General features: G+C 37.1%; 1 protein-coding gene across 1 annotated transcript; it reads left to right on the forward strand.

Annotated features, from left to right (window-relative positions):
• LOC122276174 (probable inactive serine/threonine-protein kinase scy1) lies at nucleotides 1–23383 on the forward strand. Its single transcript, XM_043085734.1, has 21 exons — nucleotides 1–343; nucleotides 1196–1294; nucleotides 7748–7899; nucleotides 12618–12690; nucleotides 12779–12901; nucleotides 13519–13627; nucleotides 14766–14845; nucleotides 15068–15149; nucleotides 15659–15798; nucleotides 15889–15999; nucleotides 16163–16279; nucleotides 16426–16515; nucleotides 16845–16898; nucleotides 17536–17610; nucleotides 17791–17866; nucleotides 18039–18138; nucleotides 19371–19440; nucleotides 20309–20382; nucleotides 20850–20950; nucleotides 21885–22142; nucleotides 22951–23383. Exons 1-21 carry the CDS (start codon nucleotides 218–220, stop codon nucleotides 23214–23216), a joined length of 2376 nt encoding a protein of 791 aa, XP_042941668.1. The 5' UTR covers nucleotides 1–217; the 3' UTR covers nucleotides 23217–23383.
• Nucleotides 23384–23735: the final 352 nt, after the last annotated feature.

The raw sequence follows: 23735 nt of genomic DNA on the forward strand, positions 1-23735 counted from the left end.
ATCGCAAAAGCGTCTCTTTTGATTAAAAAAAAAATAATAATAATAACGATCTGCGAAGAGTAACTTCAAAAGACCGTCCGAGCGGGGTCCAACTATACGTGATTGCGAATATTTTTCGGTTGATTCTGTTAAAATTGTCATCTTCGATTACTCTGTCTCGCGCTTTCTCCCTCCCAATTTGTAGAAGAAGAGGAGGAGGAGGAAGGAGCATAGGAACATGTTGAAGTTCTTGAAGGGAGTAGTGGGTGGATCTAGCACGGGAATTAAAGATCTACCCTACAACATTGGCGACCCTTATCCCTCTGCTTGGGGCTCCTGGACACACTTCCGTGCCACCTCCAAGGTTCCACACCGCATCTCTCTCTCTCTCATCCCTACACATATAAGTTTGTGTTTGTTTGTTTAATCAATTCCGTGGTTTTAGTGGCTTTAATGATCTGCTAGGGTCAGGTTTCGTTGATTTGCACCCCTGAAACGTAGTTTCGTTTATGGTGTTTGTTATGGGGTCCACAATTGGATTAAATTCTACTGGATTTTGTTTCATAGAGTTGATTTTAGAATTCACTAGGAGCTACAGTTCAAAATGAATACTTGGATCTTATAGTTGCAATTCTTCTACTTTTTGAAGATAACATGGCTTAATTACTAAATTGCTTTGCATTTTGCTATGTAATATTGCAAAACTAGAGTTCTTTTGCACCAACTTTGAGATCTGAATTTCACATGAATTATTATGGAGCCAGTATGCACGTAAAAGATATACAGAGCACTCATGTAAATTTACTATATTCACTTGAAGTGATTGTAATAATTTCCTATCTATAGTATTTAGAGGATTAACTTTTTAAACTCTAAGAAGTCAAAGTTCCTTTATAACCCCTAGGGATTGGCTCAAGTGGTAAAGGCCTTGAGTTTTGGAGTATGCTCTCCAGGTCTAAGTTTCAAATCCCTTTGGGTGCAAACAATTTCTAGGGGCCCCTTGGAATGAGGGATTTTTCTCTTGAATTACCCAAAGTGCATTTGCGGGAAACTCCTTGCTGAGGGCCTGTGCATCTATGGAATTAGTTGGGACGTTGTTCCTAGGCACCCGGTGCCAATTAAAAAAAGAAGAAGTCAAAGTTCCTTTCTTTCTTTTTTGTTCATCATTTTCATCATTTAAGTTGAAGAACTGTCTAAACTCTTGCTTGATTTTCAGGATGATGGGTCTCCAGTGTCTATATTCTCTCTATCTGGCAGTAATGCCCAAGATGGACATTTAGCTGCTGGTCGAAACGGTGTCAAGCGTCTCCGCACTGTAAGCTTTTTATAGCTATGGGTTAGATTTAATTGAATGCTTATAAATTTTATCCCTTACCAGTTTTACTTTTTGATTTATATTTTCCTTTCTATACAATTTTTTTTAGGAACATTATGCAATGTAGATGATTTTGTTTTCCAATTTCTGATAACCTTGCCATTTGTAGAAATCTTTTCATGGAATAGGTACATTTGGAGAGTGTATGTGATATTCAACTTTATGCTTGTGTCTCAAAACTACATTGAAACAATATTCTGATTGCACCTTAGCAACTCTTTATATGATGTGAAGTATGAATTCCATGACTATAGGCTGGATTTGCATTCTCCAAGGCTGGATTCAGGGTTTGGGTACTCCTGTATTCATTGTTTCATTGGTTGTATTCTTGCCAGAAGGGGTAGGAATAATTGGTCGGAATGGTATAGAATGGTTGATTGCTATAGTGGGAGTAGCATTAAAGGCGGGGAGAAATATAGATTATACAAAACACTTGCGCGAAGGTAATAGAGAATTCATGGCCCAACGATGCTCCAACAAGCATGGTTGGTATCTAACTGTTATAGAATATGGTGGAGGAGGCCGACGGAGTAGTGTTGTAATTCCTGAAGGGCATGAAGGACAAGATTGGGAGAAGTTTGCAGCGGAATTACGCATAGCCGTGGATTTGCTCTGTGACGAGGGGTCCAGAAAGGAAAAGAAGATTGAGAACACCAAAGACCCAAGCACATCCATGGTGGTGAAGCGATTGTATGCGGTAGCTCTGAAGATGGGTCATGCTTCTGTGGCTCAGAGTAAGGGGAACGATGAAAGTGGTCTGCAAATCACACAAGCTTAGAATCAGCTTGAAGCGATGCAAAATTCTCTAAAGGATATGGAAACCTAACTTGTCGAGTTGAAGACAGCGATAGCCTTCTTGTCTACAAAAATAGACACGCTTTCAGCTGGAGGCGACAGGGTTGTTAAGATTAAGACAGGCCTGATTCCTTTGAATTTAGACAAAGGAAAAAGGAAGAATAGATTCGGTCCTATCCCTATAACCAGATCCAGGAGAGCGTGGCGAGTCATAAGGAAATCTAGGTTATTTGAAGTGGGGTTTGCGTCAGGTGTTGGTGTAAAGAATGCAGTAATGGAATGTCATTCGCCTCAGGTAACACAGGATAAACCGTTAGGCGGTGTTACACCCTTGTACGAAAATGGTAAAGGAGATGTAGGATATGCTGAAGTTGCATGTATAGGGTTGCCTGAGGTGAAGGGACTTACTGTCACCCCAGAAGCTCTAATGGGGATGGAAAGAAACAATGGAGTTGATGAGGAGGTACGGGACTTGTCGTTGGTGCTTGCGTAGAATAAAGTCCAAAATTGGGAGTGCAATTGGTTAATGTGTCTGAGGATAATGTTGCTCCCCTGGTCTCTTTTCCTCCGATGGCGGATTGGATTCTGCTTAAAGTTAACGAGATTTTGCCTTTCATGGGGATTTCACATGGAGGATGCGAAGACCAGTTCAATGAACTAATCACCGCGATTGAGGCAAGCCACGCGCTTGAAACCAAAAGTTTCAAGAAAAACTGGGAGTTACAGCGTCTTTCTTAGGCAATTAACTACGACACTAAGGGAGGTAACTCAGTTGGAGGGAAGTCTAAAGGGAGGGCAATGTGAAGACGGAAAACACAAGGGGTTGGGGTTTGGCTTGGGTATTAGTTATATGGGAAACAAGGGGTTGAGGTTTAGTGTAATTTTTGGGTATTTTGGGTAGTTTTGAGATTAGTGTATTTTGGGTTGTTTTTCTCGGGCTTTTTTGGATCATTAGGGGCGCTTTATTATGGGCTAGGTGTTTTCTTGTATATGTTCAGTGTACTTGGTTACTTTTGATATATAAAGTATTTTTACTTATAAAAAAAAAAGTTATTCCTGCCAATTGTTGAGGTTTTCCATATGCAATTTGAGAGATTACATGTGATAGTAGACAACATAATTGAGATGAGGTGTTAGAGAAGATAGAGTGAAGGTTGGCTAGGTGGAAAAGGTTGTATTTGTCTTAAGGGGGTCAGATTACCTTAATAAAGAGTACCCTCTCAAACCTTCCCACATGTGTTATCATTATTTCCTCTCCCAGCTAGTGTTGCCTTATGGATTGAGAAGCCCTAACGAGATTTTCTGTGGCGTGGACTTGGTGACGAGTTTAAGCTTCACTTAGTTGGTTGGGACAATGTGTGCTCTCCAATGAGGGGTGGCAGGTTGGGGGTTTGCAATTTGAGGGTCTTCAATAAGGTTCTCATTGGGAAATGGTTGTGGAGATATAATTATGAGGGGGAAGCATTATGGAAGGTGGCGATTGTACTAAGTATGGGGGTATAAGGAGGGGTTGGTACTCTAATGAAGTTAGGGGAGTATATGGAGTGGATTTATGGAAGCATATCCAGAAAGGTTGGCAGTCTTTCCCTAGCTACACTAGGCTGTGTTTGGGGGATGGTAATCGAATCAGTTTTTGGCATGATGTTTGGGTTGGAGATATGGCTCTTAAGGATGCTTATCCCCCTCTATATTCAGAATTGCATGGGAACAAGATGCTTTGGTGGCGGACTTGAGGGAAATTACTAATGGCTCACAACAATGGAATGTCAAGTTCATTAGGGAGGCACATGATTGGGAGGTGGGTGTCCTTGTTGAGTTCTTTAACTTGTTATACACCATTGGACCTGTTGATACAGTGGTGGATATGTTGGTTTGGTCGCCTTCCAGCAAAGGAAAATTTTCTGTACGCTCCTTCTATGAGGTTCTCACTACTCAAGCTAGTAATCACTTTCCTTGGAATAGCATTTGGAGGAGTAAAGCACCTCTTAAGGCTGCTTTTTTTTGTTTGATTTGCATCCTTAAGGAAGATTTTAACCATTGACAATCTAAGGAAGCGTGGGCTTATAATTGTTGATTGGTGCTGTATGTGCAGAAATAGTGGCGAAACAGTGGAACATTTACTTCTACATTGTGAGGTTGCAAAGGCCTCATGGAATTACTTTTTCAGCAAAGTGGGATTAGCATGGGTTATGCCCAGGAGGGTGGTTGACCTACTAGCTAGTTGGAGAGGGATCATGGGGATACCACAGATTGTAGCTGTGTGGAAGATGGTTCCCATTTGTCTACTTTGGTGCATTTGGAGTGAAAGGAATGACCGAAATTTTGACGATCTAGAGCGCTCCTTGGAAGAGTTAGAGTATTTTCTGGAAGACTTTATTTATGTGGGCCATTGACCATTGTTATAGACTTTAATGGTCTCAACTTTCATGATTTTCTTGTAACCGTTTCTAATTCCTAATTACGTGTAATCATATGTTTATTTTCTGTGTACTTGGCTATGCCTATTTCTAGATCAATAAAATATCTTCTTACTTCTTAAAAAAAAAAAAAAAAAAAGTAGGCAACATATTTGAGAGCTCTCAGAGCTTTGTAGAAACAATATTCTAATTGCAATTAAGCCTCCCTTCTATGATATGAATTTTCAGTTCCGTGACTCGAGGTTAGAGTTGCATTCCTTTTTATTTTTAAGAGTAAAATTTTATTAATATTAATAGGCCTAGCCAAGTACACTAGATGTTATAAGAGAAAAAACCTTGCTAGACTTGTATGCTTTTTTGATTGGTAATCAAGAAGTTTTATTCATAAGAAAAGAAGGTATATCTGAAGTCCACAGGACGTATATTTTCTTTGACCTGTTTGGTTGTTTGAGATATTATTGAATCCTTCGTGTAGAAACCTTTAATTCTACATTATTTTTTTTTTTTCGATAATTTATAAGAAATTTTATTACCAAGAATAGGCACAACCCAAGTACACAGGATGTATACAAAAGAAATACCTACTACACTCTAGAAAGCAGGAAAATTGAAACAGAAACAGATTCAGTAGATTATCATCATTCCTTACAAAGATCTTAGCCCACAAACTCAATGTACAAAAGAAAAAAATTCCGAAGATCTTCAAAAGAACACTCTTTGTTTTCAAAACATCTCCCATTTCTTTCCAGCCATAGATGCCACATTAAACACAGAGGTATCATTCTCCATCTGGCAGTTACACATTTCCTTGCCTCAAAACCACGCCAAAATGCAAGAAGATCCACAACTTCCTTAGGCATCACCCAATATAAAACTGTCTGACCAATAACCTCATTCCACAAAGACTTTGCTACCTCACAATGTTAAAAAAGATGATTTACAGATTCACCATCCTTCTTGCACATGATACACCAATCAGCTATACACAAACCACGTTTTCTAAGGTTATCTGTGGTCAATACTTTCCCTAGAGCAACCACGCAACTGAAAAATGCCACCTTAGTGGGAACCTTCACCCTCCAAATGCTTTCCCAGGGGAATACACAGCCAGAATGACAATTAAGCATCTTATAAAAAGAACTGATTGAAAACCTGAAATTTCCAGCATGGTCCCACGGTAGCCTTTCCTCTATTCCCTGCATCACTTTTGAATTATAAATTCTTCCCAAAAAATCTAAAACAACATTCACTTCCCAGTCATTTGCATCTCTAATAAAGTCAACATTCCATAGAATATTATTATCCGTACATTGAAGATAATATGCCACAGCAACATTTTGATCCCTTTCAATCCTGTAAAGAGATGGAAAATCTGAGTTAAGAGCTGATTCCCCACACCAAATGTCATGCCAAAAGATAATCCTCTTCCCTTCCCCCACCTTAAATTTAATATCTTTAGAAAACTCCCCCCAACCTATCATAATAAACTTCCACAAACTCAGCCCATACACTCCTCTAACTTCATTAGAATGCCAATCCTCCCACCACTCCCATATTTAACAGCAACAACATTCTTCCATAAAGCATCTCTCTCTTCATGATATCTCCAAAGCCATTTTCCAGGGAGTGCTTTATTAAACAACCTCAAATTTCTCACCCCCAATCCTCCACAAGAAACCGGTTGACAAACTTGTTCCAACTAACCAAATGAAACTTCTTTTCCTCTCCTATTCCTCCCCATAAGAAATTACAATAAATTTTCTCAATTCTTCTAGCAACCCCAGCTGGCAAAGGAAAAAGTGAAAGAATACACAAGGCATTTACCAAGTACATCGGGTGTATCCATGACAAACACCTATCATAAAAATGAGAAAAGAATACACAAATCATGAAAAATTTGAAATAGAAAAACCAAAACGAGCATGCGCCCAATGATAGAGGGTTTTGAAGAAGAAATCTTTTAAGGGTCACTATCCTCTTTTCCAATTAGAAATTACAATAAATTTTCTCAATTCTTCTAGCAACCCCAGCTGGCAAAGGAAAAAGTGAAAGGATACACAAGGCATTTACCAAGTACATCGGGTGTATCCATGACAAACACCTATCATAAAAATGAGAAAAGAATACACAAATCATGAAAAATTTGAAATAGAAAAACCAAAACGAGCATGCGCCCAATGATAGAGGGTTTTGAAGAAGAAATCTTTTAAGGGTCACTATCCTCTTTTCCTTATCCCAATAGTCATGCACTGTTTTTTTTATGACAAGGAACCTGGAGACCGTGCACACATCATTCCTTTTACCCCGTTAAACCCCCAACCCATCTAACGTGCCCTCGTCACATGAATTGGGTAAATTATCAAATTTTCATTAATGGAATGTGGCACTTGGAAACTGTTGGCACCCAAGAGTTTGGACCTTAGAACCAGGGGAGAATACCCCCAAGAAAGCCTTTATCACTTGAGCCAACCCCTAGGGGTTAGTCATACACTATTATTGGCTAAATATATGTATCGCTTTTACTATAATTAATTACTTGTAGTGCCAGACTAACTAATATAATTGCTTAGCATGAAAAAAGAATGGAATTGGTGCTGCTGTTGCAGTTATGTTTGTAAAAAGCCTCCCATGTACATTAATCTATGGGTAATGCAGTTGGTTTACCCCTCCTTGTGGTTGAGAGAACTCATTTCTTTTTGTGTAACTTAAAAAACTGAACCCAGCACAGCACTCAGTGAACCATTTATTCTGTTAATGTTATTCACATCTTAGAAAATGTGAAAAGAAATTATTCAAAATCTTAGAATTTGTTTGATTGCCATTTTTGGGATTTAACCAGTTATTCATTGATAGTATAGGCCGATCCAATTTATAGACTTTTTGAGGTTTAAAACCCCCTAAACAATTTACCTAGGCCATTTACTTTGAGGCATCTCTTTTTATATTGCCAACTGAAGTTGATTCTTCTCATTCTCACTTCCAGCATGGAAAGTGTTGCCAACATGCTGCTAATGCCTATCAGAAAATACTTTGCATTTTTTGAAATATTCATTAGAATTGTTTTTATTTTATTTTATTGTATTATTTTATTTTTTATTTTTAATCTTGGTTTGCCATCTATGGAAGTTGTTTTTTATTCTGTACCTTCAAGCATATAAACCTTCCTTTGCTCTTTTTCCAGGTCAGACATCCCAATATTTTATCATTTCTTCACAGTACTGAGACTGAAACATTTGATAGTTCTACTACAAAGGTTACTATCTATATTGTCACAGAGCCTGTTATGCCACTGTCTGAAAAGATCAAGGAACTAGGTTTAGAAGGTACACAAAGGTACGGACAATCTACTCAGCTGATTTATTTTAGCTATTGCCATGTCTATCACTCCTAACAGGATCATCTATTTTTATTTCTTTTCTGCATAGAGAAATGCTTGAGGCACATGCATTACATGATTGCACATGGATAGTTTCAGGTCTATTTTTTTATAAGAAACAAAATTCATTCATATGAAATGAAACAAATACAAATGAGTTCAGTTAAAATACAGCATCCAAGATCAATTACAAGGCAGCATCCAATAGCAGCCTAGACAATAATAAAATCTGGGCATTGATGCAACCATTGTACTGTATCTTCCACTGGGTAGCATGACAAACAAGCAAGTGGGCAGCCTCATTACCCTGACGACCAACATGAAGAACCTCAAAGTCCTGAAATCTTCTAAGTAGGAGCTGAATTTCCATAATTAACAGACCCTGCTTAGTGAGATTAGGTTCTCTGGATTTCATAGCTTCAATAATAGATAAAGAGTCGCCTTCCAATATCAAACTAGATGTACAAAAATGAAGAATCATCTGTAAACCCCAAAGAGCTGCCAATGCTTCAATATCATCCACTTCAAACACACCCACTTCCTTTCTACTCATGGCCAACAGAACTCCACCCTTATTATTCTGTAGAATAACCCAAATTCCAGCGGTTGAAGAATGTCGAAATAAAGCCCCATCAAAATTGAATTTAACCTTACCCAATGGTGTAGGCTTCCAAGAGAGAACCCTTTCCTTATTAACAATGGACTGGTTTGGTCTAATGGTAATGAAACTTTCCACATCCCCAAGGCAATTATCAACTATCTCTTGAAGAACATAATCTGAATGTTCAAAGATGCTAAGATTATTATATTTCCAAATCCCCCACAAAATAGTGAGTACAAAAGGAACAATAGGGACATTAACCTCCATTACAGTCCATAACAAGTCCTGAAACTCCATTTCAGCATGCAAAGACTGAAAACCCAAGCGGCATCTAGTTTCCCATACCTTCTGAGTAGACAAACACCACCAGAAAAACGTGATTACAACTCTCCACGTCCTGCTTGCATTGATCACAGATTGCATTGGGTAGAATGTGCCTTCTCATCAAATTTAACTTAGTGGGCAAACTATTAGTACAAGCTCGCCAAGCAAAATTCTTCACTTTGTTTTGTAACTTCAGGTTCCACAATCTCGTCCATAACTCAAGGTTATTTTGTGCACCAGAACTCTCAATTTTACCTTCTTTATCCAATAAATTCATGGCGGAGTGATAGCCTGAGTTCATGGTATACACACCACGTCTATTCTTATCCCAAACAAGCTGATCGTTAGATCTTAAAATCAAAGGAATCTGAACTATCTGGTCTTCCAAATATGTGGGAAAAACAGAATGGATTAATCCCTTCTTCCAGGTACAAGAAGCACTATAGATCAACTCCCTAACATTGGAATCCATCTGTAAAAATTGATCAGTAGCAAGAAAATAAGGTAACAAATTTGCTAAAACTCAATTATCTTGCCAAATATTAATGGAATCCCCTCCACCAACCTGCCATGTGCACCCTTAATTGAGAATTTTCTTTGCAGTATAAAGACTCCTCCAAATATATGAAGGATTATTACCCAAAGTTGATTTAAAAAAAGTTGGGTGAGGGAAATGCTTCACCTTAAAAGCTTTGAACAATAAAAACTGAGAATCATGCATAAGTCTCCACCCTTGTTTAGCAAGATAAATTGAATATTTCAAGGTTTTTAAATACCTCCATGAAACTTAGAAATACACAACTTATTCCATCCCACCCAATGCATCTTATGTTCTGTGCCACGTTGTCCCCACCAAAATCTAGCAAACTTATTTTCCAAATCCTTACAAAAGGATTTAGGTAACTGAAAACAACTTATAGTATAAGTAGGTAGAGCTTGAACCACTGTCTTTATTAGAATTTTCCTCCCCGCTTGTGAAAGTAGCTTTCTTTCCATCCTTGCTGTTTATTCCAAACCCTTGTCTTCGACCCCCTAAAAGTAGCATTTCTGGACCGACCTATAAATGATGGGAGCCCCAAATAACAATCGTGATGCTGGACAGAATGTACATTCCAAATTGCCTTAATTGCATTGACTTCCTCGATCCCGACATTGTTACTAATCAACAATTCTGTTTTATCTAAATTCAGTTTTTGCCCTGAAGCATGTTCATACTGTAGTAAAATCTGCCGAAGACACTCACTTTCAGACTTAGTAGCTTGGCAAAACAATAGACTATCATCTGCTAAAAAAACAAGTGGCTGATTGTTAGAGCACCATTGCACTCCTTCACACCTTTAATTAATCTTCTCCTTTCAGCATCTTTAATAAGACAGGATAATCCCTCAGCACATAACACGACCAAATAGGAAGATAAAGGATCACCTTGGCTCAAACCCTAAGATGTTCAAAAAAATGAAGTAGGCAAACCATTAAGGTTAATGAGAACTTTATAAGAAACTGAACTTATAGAAGATAATATCAAATTCACCCATTTTTTAGCGAAGCCTAATTTAAGCATGACCCTTTCAAGAAAACGCCATTCAACCTTATCATCCCTCCTCCACTTACAAATAGAATGGATAGTCTCAAAAGCAACTAAAACATTATCAGTAATAAGCCTCCCTAGAACAAAAGCACATTGGCTATCAATAATCACTTGTGGCAAAATAAGTTTCAGCCTATTAGCAAGAACCTTAGCAAGGATCTTATAGACCACATTACACAAACTAATAGGTCTATAATCAGTAACCTTCTCGGGTTTTTTCTTTTTGCGAATTAAAACAAGGTAAGTCTTATTTGACTCATGAGGAACCTTACCTTGATGAAGGCAAGACAGCACTGCCTTAACTACCAAATCCCCCACAATATGCCAATATTTCTGAAAGAACACAGAAGGCATCCCATCCAGACCCGTTGCCTTCATAGGTTGCGTTTGGAAAAAAGCTTGCCACACCTCATCTTGGGAAAATGGCTTCATAAAATCATTATTCATAGATTCTGAAACTTTAGTCTGTAAATTTTCAAGTACTAAATCCATACCCTGTGGGTTAGAAGTGGTAAACAGTCCTGAAAAATATGACCCGATAACTTCTTCCATATCTAACCCTTTAGTCCACACACCGGAATCATCCTTGAGCTGAATTATGGTATTTCGAACCCTCCTTTTTGAAGCATTGTAATGAAAGATTTTTTAATGCTGATCCCCCGAATGTAACCATAAAGCTCTAGAACACTGTTTCCACATTAACTTCTCTTTTTCTACTAACAGATTGATATCGTGTCTTATGGATTTCACAGCAGACAAAGAACGTGGTAAAGAAGGATCAGCCATTAATCGATTTAGCTCTCTCCTTTTAACTTTCAATCGAGTCTGAATATTACCAAAATGAGAATGCTTCCATTCAGTTAAGTTACTACGACGATTAGAAATAGCAGCTGCCAATTTCATAACATCATCAGATTCCCCCCTTCCAGACCAGGAATTAGAAACCACTTCAGCACACCCTTCAGCGGCTACCCACATTGCTTCAAATCTAACAGGTTTCTTACCCCTTCTTGGAATACTAACAAAACCAGTAGCGTTGAGGATTAAGCAATTGTGATCAGAATAAGATGCAGGTAAATTACTAACCTTTGGAGATGGAAACAATGCCATCCAATCTATACTTGCAAAAAACCTGTTGTCAAGCCTTTCCTGGATATGAGCTTCCCCTACCTGCATGTTAGACCATGTAATATCAGAACCTTCCATTGATAACTGCTGAAATTGACCGTAATCTATCACATCCATAAACTCTTGCATCTGTCCATCCAATCTAACCTGACCTCCCTTCTTCTCCTTATCAAAAACTATCTCATTATAATCCCCAAAACACAACCAAGGACAAGCAGAAAATTTAGATAAATGCTTCAGCAACTGACATTCCTCTTTGTGACACCCTGTCTCTGGATGGCCATAAACCCCAGTGAGCCTCCATGTGCATACCTTATCAGCATCATAAATCCAAGCATCAACATGATGCTTTGAATAAGAGCTAATTTCTAAATTGACTTCCTTTCACCAAAACATATTAGGCCACCACTTTGCCCCTCAGAATCAACAGCAAGACACCCATGAAACCCCAAAGAAAATTTCAAATTGAACATACATCGGGATAAACGTTTGGTTTCCATCACAAAAACCATGCCGGGAGCTTCTCTTCAGACTAGATCCCAAAGAACACAAAAACCCCCTGGCCAAGCCCACGGGAGTTCCAACTCATAATTTTCATGGTTCTTGGTGGGGCTGAAACTCAGCCTCTGCCGATAACACTTCCACATCCACCAAAGCATGATCATCAGATTGTTTAACCCTCTTGAAATCGAACAAGGAAGAGGAAGCAGGAGGAGAACTAACCTCAGATTATGTAACTCACATTCGCATATTGGGGCATCAATGCATCATGATTTCGTTCAAAGCCGTGGGGATGACTTATTTATATTGTAGCTTGCCCACTATTCTCCTTTTTTTCTATCAATTCAATGTAATTGGTCCAACTCTATCATCGTATTTTAGATTTATATTTGGGCAGCCGATGCCCAAAGTCTTTTGTTCTCTATATATGATGTCAAATGCAAAACGTAGGATTAGGACAGCTGTTTGAAGCATCATTATCAACTGGTTTGTGGATTTTATTCATCTTGACTTATAATCTGAGTTGGTTACAGGGATGAGTATTATGCGTGGGGATTGCACCAGATAGCCAAAGCTGTGAGCTTCTTAAATAATGACTGTAAGCTTGTACGTATCCTAGGATTTGGATTTATATATAGATATCTCTCTCTCTCTCTCTCTCTCTCTCAGACTTTTTGAGTCACTTTTACTACAGGTTCATGGTAATGTAAGTTTGGCAAGTGTTGTTGTCACGCAAACTTTGGATTGGAAGTTGCATGCCTTTGATGTTCTGTCTGAGTTTGATGTCAATAAGGAAGCATCCATGGTACCAATGCTGGTAATCTTTGTGTTTGGATTTGACCTCTGAGTTTTAATTTCTCCATGACTTAAATGGTTTGTATCATACTATTTCTGTGAACCCAAAAATTCTGCATTTTTCATTCGTGGAACTTAATTTGCTTAGCCTGTTTTGCCACTTAATTTAGCTTACACAAAACCAGGTGCTGTCACTTTTCTGCACTTACTCAGTTTTCAGTTGGGACTTGTCAAACAGCATTGGCCAAGTGAAGAAAGCCACTTTTTCTGAAAACATAGCCTGCAAAATATTGTTGGGAGGAAATCGAGCTCATTCCCCTCTTCAAGACTCGATGAATACGTTTTAACCTCAAAATCTGGTTCCTAAATGATTTTTACTTCAATTAGTGAATTTGGATTTCAGGCTAACCAACCTTAATGAACTTCTCTAAAGTATCCATATTTGAATCCCTACCTTCAGCAGTGCATCACCAATCCCACCCAACCCACAAATTTGAAAGTGTGATTCCTGTAGCCTATCTATATGTGTGAAGTCTATTCTTAGTTTTCATGGTTTGTGGTGGATTTGATAAAAAATGGCTTAGTGAGAGTTAGTTTGGGATTTTTTTCTCACATATTAATTTATTATATTTTTTTCAGCCATATGCTTGGCTTGTTGGAGCACAATACAAACCAACAGAGTTGTTAAATTCCGACTGGGCCACGATCAGAAAATCTCAACCATGGGCTATTGATTCTTGGGGCTTGGGTAAGCCTCTCATAGATCCTTTTTTGGGTAGAATAAAGCATGACTGTTTGGTACCTGAGGTGGATTGTAAATTCCCTTTTTGACGTTGCCCTAGCATGATTGTTGGTATACATGTCTTTTAATCCATGTTGTGAGCCCATATATGTTGAGCTGATCTGTATAAATCAAACTTTTAGAGATTACATTTTTTCTTGCATGAACATGTGAATGGGAGCTGCCATGGTTATGGCAAATGACAAGTACTGATTGTACTGATAGCAGCTGAGACCAGATTGCTTTGTAGGCTTCTGTTTATATGCCTCTAGTTCTCTCTAATTTTGAATTATTTGTTCGTCATCATAAATTAATCTTACTGTTGATAAGTAAATGATTTATGAAAAAAAAAAAGAGACAACCGAGTATGCAGATCTGTAGATTAGATTCCCTAACGAATTACCATCTGAAATTCAATCCTTTATAGAAATCAAGAGAAGAAGCCAATAATAAATTAATAAGATTTAACCCTTAGAGGTTGTTTCAAGTGGTGAGCACTTTGTTCTTGGGGGTATGCTCCCCTAGGTCTTAGGTTTAAACCTTGGTTGCAAATAATTTCTATGGGTCAATCCCATTGTTGAAAAATCCGATGATTTACCTGATTTGGTGATGTGGTCGCTTTACACGGGTCCAAGGTTGAACCGGGTAAAAGACGTTGCATTTTCATGGTCTTTGAGGTCCACGTTATCAAAAAAGTAACTTATGTAACAGGATTTTCAATTCAAAGTTTGTTTGAGTCCTTGGCTGGTTTGGGTGGTGAAGTATTCTGAATACTTCACTACTATTCATTATTTTATTATTACTTTTCACCTATTTTTTACTATTTTGTACTACTATTTATTACTATTCAATACTTTTTCATTATTTTTCATTACTTTTTCACCACTATTCATAGAGTATCTGAGATCACCTCACTACCCAAACACAACCTTATCTTTGGGCACATGAATTGCATAATATGGAGAAACCAATCTGAACCTCTACTAACTTATGCAAATTCTAGAGCTTCACTAGATGTTTGTATATGTCATATCTTGTTCCTTAATTATTGCCTTTCTTTGGCAGCCTTCTGTAAGTCATCTAAGTTTATTATTATAATTAACAGGCTGTCTTATATATGAAATATTCTCTGGCATGAAGTTGGGAAGAACAGAGGAACTAAAAAACACTGCTTCCATTCCAAAGGTTAGTCTCTTAATTTTTGGGACAAGTAGATTATTGCTTATTTGCTTCTGGAGTTCAAGATCCCTACTTTTTCCCGATCCCTACTTTTTCCCAATCCCCACTCCCTCTCTACCAACCTTTACTTTTGGAGTAACATACTTTGCTGTGGCTGCTCTAGTGTGCAAGCATTTGGTTGCTCTGATTTGATTTTCATTTTCGTCTATTTATTTTCTTGCCTCACAGTCTCTGCTTCCAGATTATCAGCGGCTTTTGAGCGCTATGCCTTCTCGTAGGTTGAATACATCTAAGCTTATCGAAAATAGTGGTGAGCTTTTAACTGTTTTTAATGGTGCTGCAGAAACTCTAGTCCTAGTAAATGTGGTACGCCTCCTGATTGGAGATTTCTCTGCATCATTATGCTATTATAATGCCTTATCCTGGATTCTTTTCTTTTTTCCAATCTGATAATATATTATCCTCGATACCTGTTTATTATAGTATAGAGTAGAACTTATGGTAGTTTGTTTTGATCAAAATTGTATCTTTCTTTTATATGTAGAAGTTGGAGCAGAATTTCATGGGATACTTTATTTATATATACGATTATTTTTGTGTCCAGCTTTGGTAGGTCCTATAAACCTCATGTAAAGTTTATTTAAAATCATGTAACGTTTATCTTTTTGTGTCCAGCTTTGGTAGGTCCTATAAACTCATCTTGTCATCTCTTTTTATGTTTGTGTTTTGTCTCTAATATTTCTGCTGTAGTATTGTTTCTTGGGTTTTCTTTTCTCTGCCATTTTTTTCCTTGTAATATGAGGTCCAATGGATTGGCAGAATATTTCCAAAATAAGTTGGTGGACACAATACATTTCATGGAAATTCTAAATTTAAAAGACAGCGTTGAAAAGGATACTTTCTTCCGCAAGCTTCCAAATTTAGCAGAACAGCTTCCTCGCCAAATTGTCTTGAAAAAGGTGACTCAGAAATTCTAATGTGATATGTCAACTTTAAATATGTCATCTATATTTTGAACCCCCATTTCTGCTTGTTTGTTTTTTCCACAGTTGCTTCCTTTACTAGCTTCTGCCCTTGAATTTGGTTCAGCTGCGGCCCCTGCTTTGACTGCGGTGTTGAAAATGGGTTCTTGGCTTTCAACTGACGAATTCAGTGCCAAGGTCATGCTCTTTCTGTACCTTTACAGTTTCCTTATTTTTGGACTTTTTTTTGAAGCATGTGGAGCTCTTTTTTGCTATATTACCCCCCTCCTTTCTTTCATTGTAGATTTTTTTTTTTCTTTTTTTCACTTGACTCGAGCTAATTTCTTACTTTTCTATATAGGTAACACCAACAATTGTGAAACTCTTTGCCTCCAATGACCGAGCTATAAGAGTTGGTCTTCTGCAGCATATTGATCAATATGGAGAATCATTATCTTCACAAATTGTTGATGAGCAAGTATGCAGTCAATGACAGATTTTAATGACTCTTTCTTATAAATGCGAATTCTAGTTACTTTTCTTCAGGTTCCAAGTCCTGATGATATTATTTAATCAAATTATCAAGATGAAAATCCTGAAATTCCATTTGGTATTTGGAATTAGGTTTACCCTCATGTTGCTACAGGGTTTGCCGACACATCTGCTTTCCTTCGGGAACTGACTCTCAAATCTATGCTTGTTATATCTCCTAAGGTATGTGTATCATATTTTTAGGTTTTAGACTCTTATTTCCTGCTGTTCCTGTGTAATAGATGTATCGATGAAATCCACTGTTCATGCAATGAGAACCCTTTACTATATGAAATTTACCACGACAGTAATGCTGATTCTTATTATTGTTTTGTTTTGTTTTGTTATGCTCAACATCTTTTCTGGTGCTGAATGATGTGAAGATTTCATGGTTTAATTTTACCACTATTACTATTTGAAATCAGGCAACAGTTGGCACACTTGTGCTTTTTTTGGTAGGAATTGTTTTTGGCAAGTTTTTCTAAATGTTTCTATTTCACTTATCATTGCAGCTTTCTCAGCGCACTATTTCAGGGTCACTTTTGAAATATCTCTCAAAGTTACAGGTAATAGCTTCAACCATTTCCATAGAGATGTGAAGCCTCTAAAGATTAGTTATTAATTTATACTTTCAGCACACTGTTTAATTCTTGAAGTTGGCTTTATTGATTATGAAATGCGTCAGTTGAGATAGTTTAATGCATATTCATAATTTTGATGTGGTGCTTTTGGAGGGAAAGAAATGACCAGAATTTTGGGGATCTTGAGAGGCCAGTGGATGATCAAAGGGCCATCTTCCTTAATTCCCTCTGTTTTTGGATGTCTGATTATTGTTGGTTTATTTCTAGTTTTTAGAATTTTCTTGTTTTTTCTCTTTTCATATAGATGTATAAGAGATACTCTGTGTACTTGGGTAGCACCCGTGCTGTTTTTTTAAGTACAATCTTCTACTATATCAGTGCAAGTAGAATAGCTTATTTATACGGAAGTTAAAGTGGCCCCTGCATGATCAATGATCAGAGAAATCAATAGAAAAATTTAAGAGATATTTTAATCCTTAGAACTTGATATTGTTATATTGTTGCCCCAGGAAACAAACATGCACGAACTGTTTAACAAAGTATTATTAATAAAATTTTTAATTTATAGAATAATTATTTTTCTCTTTATATTCTATTGCTTCTCAATTTGTAAGTCTTGCAGGTTGATGAAGAGCCAGCGATTAGAACTAACACTACCATTTTGCTTGGGAATATTGCAAGCTACCTAAATGAAGGGGTTAGTATCCACAAGTTACAGCTTTAACTGATTAATTGATTTCCTAAGTAACTTGAATGGGTTGTTTCTTTCTTTTTTAAGATAGTACTAGTGGTCATTCTCTGATCAACCCTGAGAAGATGTTGTGTTGAATTTCCTTTTGTGAGAATCTCAACTGATGGGTTCGGATCTACAATGCAGACAAGGAAAAGAGTTTTGATTAATGCATTTACAGCTCGTGCATTACGCGATACTTTCTCTCCAGCAAGAGGAGCCGGTATATTAGAACTCTATATGATGTTCATCTCTTTCACTTAGGTTTTCACAGAGTTCTTGGCACAAAAAAAATTGTGGGTTTTGGGTTCATCTTCCATTCTCTGTGTTGGATGTTTATTAGTTTAAATATCATTTTATCATTTGTTCATTCACCAAAAAGTATACTGTACCAGGCATCATGGCTCTTTGTGCCACCAGTTCTTACTATGACATCACTGAGATAGCGACTCGGATTCTTCCAAATGTCATCGTACTTACGATTGATCCTGACAGGTTAATTATTATTCAGATGAATTTGTCTATTATTTTTTGTTTTTTTCTTGATGTAAATATTCTAAGTAGTTATCATGAATCAAATCTTAGTAGTCAAAGATGGAGTACACCACTGAATCAAATGCACATTTCTTAGTGCAGCAACAGGCCACTGAGCAAGAAATAAAAAAAACCAGTCGAAGAAATCACGTTGGGAAAGAACTTGATAAAAGAAAAAAAAAAAAAAACTATTTTGATAACCACACATTACATTATAGTTCTTAAAGAACTCTTCTGGTGGATTAGAACACCAACCTAATTTGATGTTTATGCTATTAACATTACTCCTGTCATCCTGGGACTTTCTATGTCATAGAGGTGTTAGGCTTAAATAGTTTTCTATCTGTAGACAGTAAATAACATTCATATTCATAAATCAAGATACGGCTCAAACATATTATAATTTTTTACACAAACTTGAAATTTTCTTGAAAATCTTTTGTCAATTTTCTGTAAGCATCTTGGGGACATTTGATTTTAAAGATATTTGTTTTGAATGATTGTAAAGATGGGGTCTGTTCTTTACTAATTAGTCTATTGAATAGTTTGTGTGTGTGTGAGCGCGTATTTTTCTTTTATAGGTCTTAATGAATTGTTTGTTACTCTGCTCTAAAGCTAGGAGGAAAATGATATTTAAGGCCCAATGTGGATTTTAGAATGAACGAAGAGAGGGGGAAAAAAAAGGATCCTGGAACTTGTTTATGATTCTTTACCACTTATAAAAGAATTGTTTCTTTACCTTGTCATTTGCTATTTTAGGTGTTGTACCATCACACACATATGGATTAAGTGTTGCCTGACCTAACTATATTACTATAGATTTTTTCTAACTATATTACTATAGATTTTTTCTTTATTAAGATGAGAAGTTAAGCAACTCGTATGATACACTTAAAAAAAGTGGTCTAGATTAATAAATTAGGGATCCTGAAAAAATCACACACTTTAGGAAATGAACTTGATCAAGTGTTATTTTCCATAGTTCTGTCAATATATTTCTCATTGTCAATGTATAACTTGAATTCCTCTGAGATTTCAAACCCCCCTTCTATCTCTCTCTCTGTGATCCCTTTGATGCAAATCTCATGGTTGTAGTTTCCTAAGAATGTGTACTTGTATTATTGTTGTACCTTAAAGGTGTTCGTTGTTTGAGCTATTGAATTGCCTTTTAAAAAAAATTTAAAAATGAACAGTGATGTAAGGTCCAAGGCATTTCAGGCGGTTGATCAATTTTTGCAGATATTGAAGCAATACCAAGAAAAGGTATGTATATAAATCCTTCGTTCTTTTGATTTGAAGTACATCTTCTGTTTCTAAAATCTGCATGTAGATATTTGAGAAGAAAAACATTGCTTGAGTTCATAGCGGCTTATGTTTATACTCTTTGTCTTCCACTTATTTTGTGAATTAATGTTTCTTCTGTTGACATGTCACCTATGATGGAACACTTGGTAAATTTGTGGTTCGAGACATCATTTTTGTATGGCATTGTGGTACAAATATCTTTGCTTCTACACAGGCCTCCCCATCTCACTCTTCCCTTGGTTGACCATAGCACCCTCCAAGCTGTTGTCGTTTGTTCTGAACTCCAGCATCCTCTGTTTGAAGAACAGCACTTGATACAAAGTGATCTGAGTCATTTTTAAGTCAGAGTGCTATTGTTGTCAAAGTGTTCCTTGCTTGTTTAAGTAAATCTATCTCTGCTTAACAAAAAGAACGGGAATTATTTCAATTCTGTGTATGATGCTTAAATGAGTGTGTGGCCATTTACATTATAAAACAGGGTTTCCTGCCTTAACCTTTTTGCTATGCCGTGGGTTTTATTTTAAATGTGATCATAGATGATGTTCTTGGCAAAATGTAGAAAGGTACATATTCTATTTGAGACTCAGTGGCTCGTGCATTTCTAGTGGTGCTTTTGATATCAAAAGAAAGTTTTATTTCTATCCTGTTCCTTCTCATAATTTCTTTTTGTCCTCTTCTTTGTTTCGTTTGTTTTATTTGTAGTCTGAAATGGTTGAATCTTCAGGCTAAGAAGGCTCCAATAAATTTCAGTGATGAACATGTTTCGTTCTGTTCCTTTTGTTCCTAGTGTTTAATGTTGATTTTTTACCTCACTGGTCCTTTTTAGGAAAATTCAGGAGATACCACTGGAGCTGCAGGCCTTGGAATGCAATCAATTCCAGCGAATGCTAGTTTACTTGGGTGAGTTATTTTGGAATTCTGAGTGTATACTTGTGTGTGTATGTTTGTATGCACGTGTGTTTCTTACATTCAAAGGAATACACGTGGTTATGTTAATTGGAGGCAATTGGCTAGTTAGAATGATTCTGGGTGGGTGTCTTTTATGTGAGACTGGGAAGTAAGGGGGCATGAGTGAAGCCATCTCGTGTAATTAATATCTTTTTTTGGAATCTTCTATTTTATCTTGCCGATCCTAAGTGTAACTTGCAATTGGGATTTTGTCTTATAAAATCAAAAATTATTTTTTCAGAGACCACAAGGTATCCAGACGTCCAAACATGCCCTTAATTTACTAATCTCAATTGCTTCCAGATAGTTCTATTGAGATCTTACCTGATTCCATTCTTCCATATTTGGTTCTCAACTAGGGATAGTAGAAAATTCATATTTAACTTACTATTGTCTTGAAACGTGTGTAAACTATACAGATGGGCCATGAGCTCCTTGACTCTCAAAGGCAAACCTTCTGAACAAGCTCCTGCAACTTTGAGCGTACCTCTAACTTCAACTTCTTCCAATGCCAGCTCAGGTAGGCATATTGATAGCAATTTTCATTCTACTTTATCAGCTTATTGTAAATCTGGGCTGTGTGATCTCTTGTTTTACTCTAGCACACCTCTGGGCAGTTGAATATGCTTGCCTTGAATGTCGATAATTTTTCAAAAATTTGGCAGAAAAGATACTTATTAAGTTATTATGGCTGTTAATAGAACCATAAAGCTGGCTTTATTCAACTTTGTTAATTGGATAGCTTATAGATCTTTGTCATATTGTCAATATATATATATATATATTTTTTGATCAGTAATCAAACTTTTTTATCATAAAAGTAGGTAAAACCCAAGTATACAGGGAGTATATATGGGAGATACCTAACTAGAGTTTACAACTAATAGTAAAAGGTCATGGACACTTAGTCTGTTACAAACAATGGCCCCACCCATGAGAACAATGTTTTAAAGAATAAGACTTTCAGCTCCTCCATTGTCTTCTCACAGTTTTGCTAGAAGATACAAGATACTGAAATGTCTATATGTACAAGATACAGCCTTGTGTGTTTATCTTTTGCTAATTATGAAGGACCAGGGTAAAAATGAAATGTATTGGTTAATCATTTGGGATATGCATGTGGATGTAGGCGCCTTTTATGGTGTTGTTGAAAGAAAATGGGGGTGGGTCTGCCAAGAAAGGCTTGCTTTATGCATAGTACATTTCTAAGAAGAGGATAGAGCAAATATATTTATCATACTCATTTTATCTTTTATTCTGGAAGTTATATTTGCACACTCTGCACTAGTATTAGATGGTGCAGTCAATTTATTACTAGTTCCACTGTATGCATATTTTGACACGGATGCATTTACTTATTATTATTATTATTATTTTTTCTTTATCAAAAAATGCATGGATGCATTTATTCAACTAGGCATCTCAATAATATTAATTTTCTGCGATTATCCTAGTGATGGATACTCCAAGTACAGCACCTGTCCATGAGCATTCCACCTCTGATTTTGCTGATCAACCTGTACCTGAATCCCCTACATCAACGGATGGTTGGGGAGAGCTTGAAAATGGAATTGACGAAGCAATTGAAGCTGACAAGAATGGGTGGGATGATATTGAACCCCTTGAAGAGCCAAAGCCATCTCCAGCTCTTGCAAACATTCAAGCAGCTCAAAAGCGGCCAGTCTCACAGCCTGCTTTGCAGCCAAAACAAGGTAGATTGTCCATTCAACTAGCCAGCAAAATTTTGTGGGAAGTGGATTTGAGAGTTGAGCCGCTGACCCAAATGTCAAGCAATTGGTCTGTGAACCGAAAATTTACATATGGAATTTCAATAAGCATGCTTTCCACTTGTGTCACCACAAGATCTGCAAAGGCTGATCAATTGATGAATTTGGTGTAGAGTTGTTTGTTGTCTCCAAGTCCAGCTTTGAATATGATGGTTGGTGGTAGGGAATCTAATGACCATTAGAAGTTCGAACTAAGATGCTCCATTAAGCTCCTGTCATTTGGCATGTCTTATATGGACTAAGTCAATTGAAATCTGGGTTAGGATTGTCATTTTTAACTTGGATGTTCTGTTAATTGCACAAGACTGTGTTTCTTCTCTAGATTAATAGCAGCTTAGATTTGCCATGTATCTGAACTTCACATGTTAACCGAATTTAGCAAAATATTTCCTTTGGAGCGGGTAATAAATCTGCCATGTATTACATTTTCTTTTGGCATTATTGCTGTCTTGTGACTCAAAATATACACATTAGCAACTAAAGTCTAAAATATACAGTTGCATAATCTTTTTATATTTATTAAGTAACTGTTGTAGAATGTTTATAACTACTGTTATTGTCTTCTATCTATTTTCTCATTACGACTTGAAAATTCTTCTTGTCACCTGTGGACATATATTCAAGCATCAATCCTTCCCCATATATACAATTTTCTGTTTATTGTTTTGTTGTTTAATTTTTCATTCAAGAAGGCTCTCAACCGGTTTTTGTTGTTGTTGTTGTTTACCTATAGTTGCAAGTTCACAGCCTAAGATTACAGCCAAGGTCACCAAACACGATGATGATGATTTGTGGGATTCCATAGCTGCCCCTGCTCCTAGAACAGCATCAAAACCGTTAAATGTGAAAAGAGCTGGGACAGCCGGTGATGATGATCTCTGGAATGCAATTGCTGCTCCCGCACCTGTAACCAGAGCCCAGCCTTTGGCTGCTGGCAGAGGCCGAGCAAAGCCTGCTTCGCAAAGTTTGGGTGCACAGAGAAAAAACCGGACATCCTAATCTGGCATGGGAATTACAGAACAGAAAAGAGTGAGGGAATTATTTTGTACATTTTTTTTATTGTTCTAGTGACTGACCTTCACATCATTATAAAACGGATCCATGTCACTGTGAGTTGTATTTGCAGTCTGCTGTGAGTGTTGATTATATTATTTGATTTGTAATAATGTCCTTTGGCTTTTTTTTTTTTTTTTTTTTTGGGGGGGGGGGGGGGGGGGGGGGGGGGGGGGAGTGTTTCAAAATTCAAATAGATGCCAAGTAAGCCAAGGAGTTACGCAAGGAAGAGGCAGGTTATGCGCAGCAATATGTAATTTAGATTTTAGCTGTTGAGGAAGTAAACTGTTCCTATAGCGAAGAATATTGGTATATCGAAGCAATCGTTGAATTTTTATATGGGAAAAAAGTTATGGACTCTCTTTAATTTGATTTTGGTCACAAGTACCAGGTGGGTTCACAGTATGGAGTAGTATCCAATGTGAACTTCTAAATCCAAGTGATCGGTAGCAGTTGGTTGGACGA

Source organism: Carya illinoinensis, chromosome 9 (genome assembly GCF_018687715.1).
Source record: "Carya illinoinensis cultivar Pawnee chromosome 9, C.illinoinensisPawnee_v1, whole genome shotgun sequence".
In the NCBI taxonomy this organism is placed as follows: Eukaryota; Viridiplantae; Streptophyta; class Magnoliopsida; order Fagales; family Juglandaceae; genus Carya; species Carya illinoinensis.

Coding starts and splice junctions, on each gene's coding strand:
- LOC122276174 (XM_043085734.1), top strand. CDS start 218: ATGTTGAAGTTCTTGAAGGGAGTAGTGGGTGGATCTAGCACGGGAATT. Junction 7,900..12,617: donor GGTTTAGAAGGTACACAAAG/GTACGGACAATC, acceptor AGTTGGTTACAG/GGATGAGTATTATGCGTGGG. Junction 15,799..15,888: donor GCCAAATTGTCTTGAAAAAG/GTGACTCAGAAA, acceptor TTTTTTCCACAG/TTGCTTCCTTTACTAGCTTC.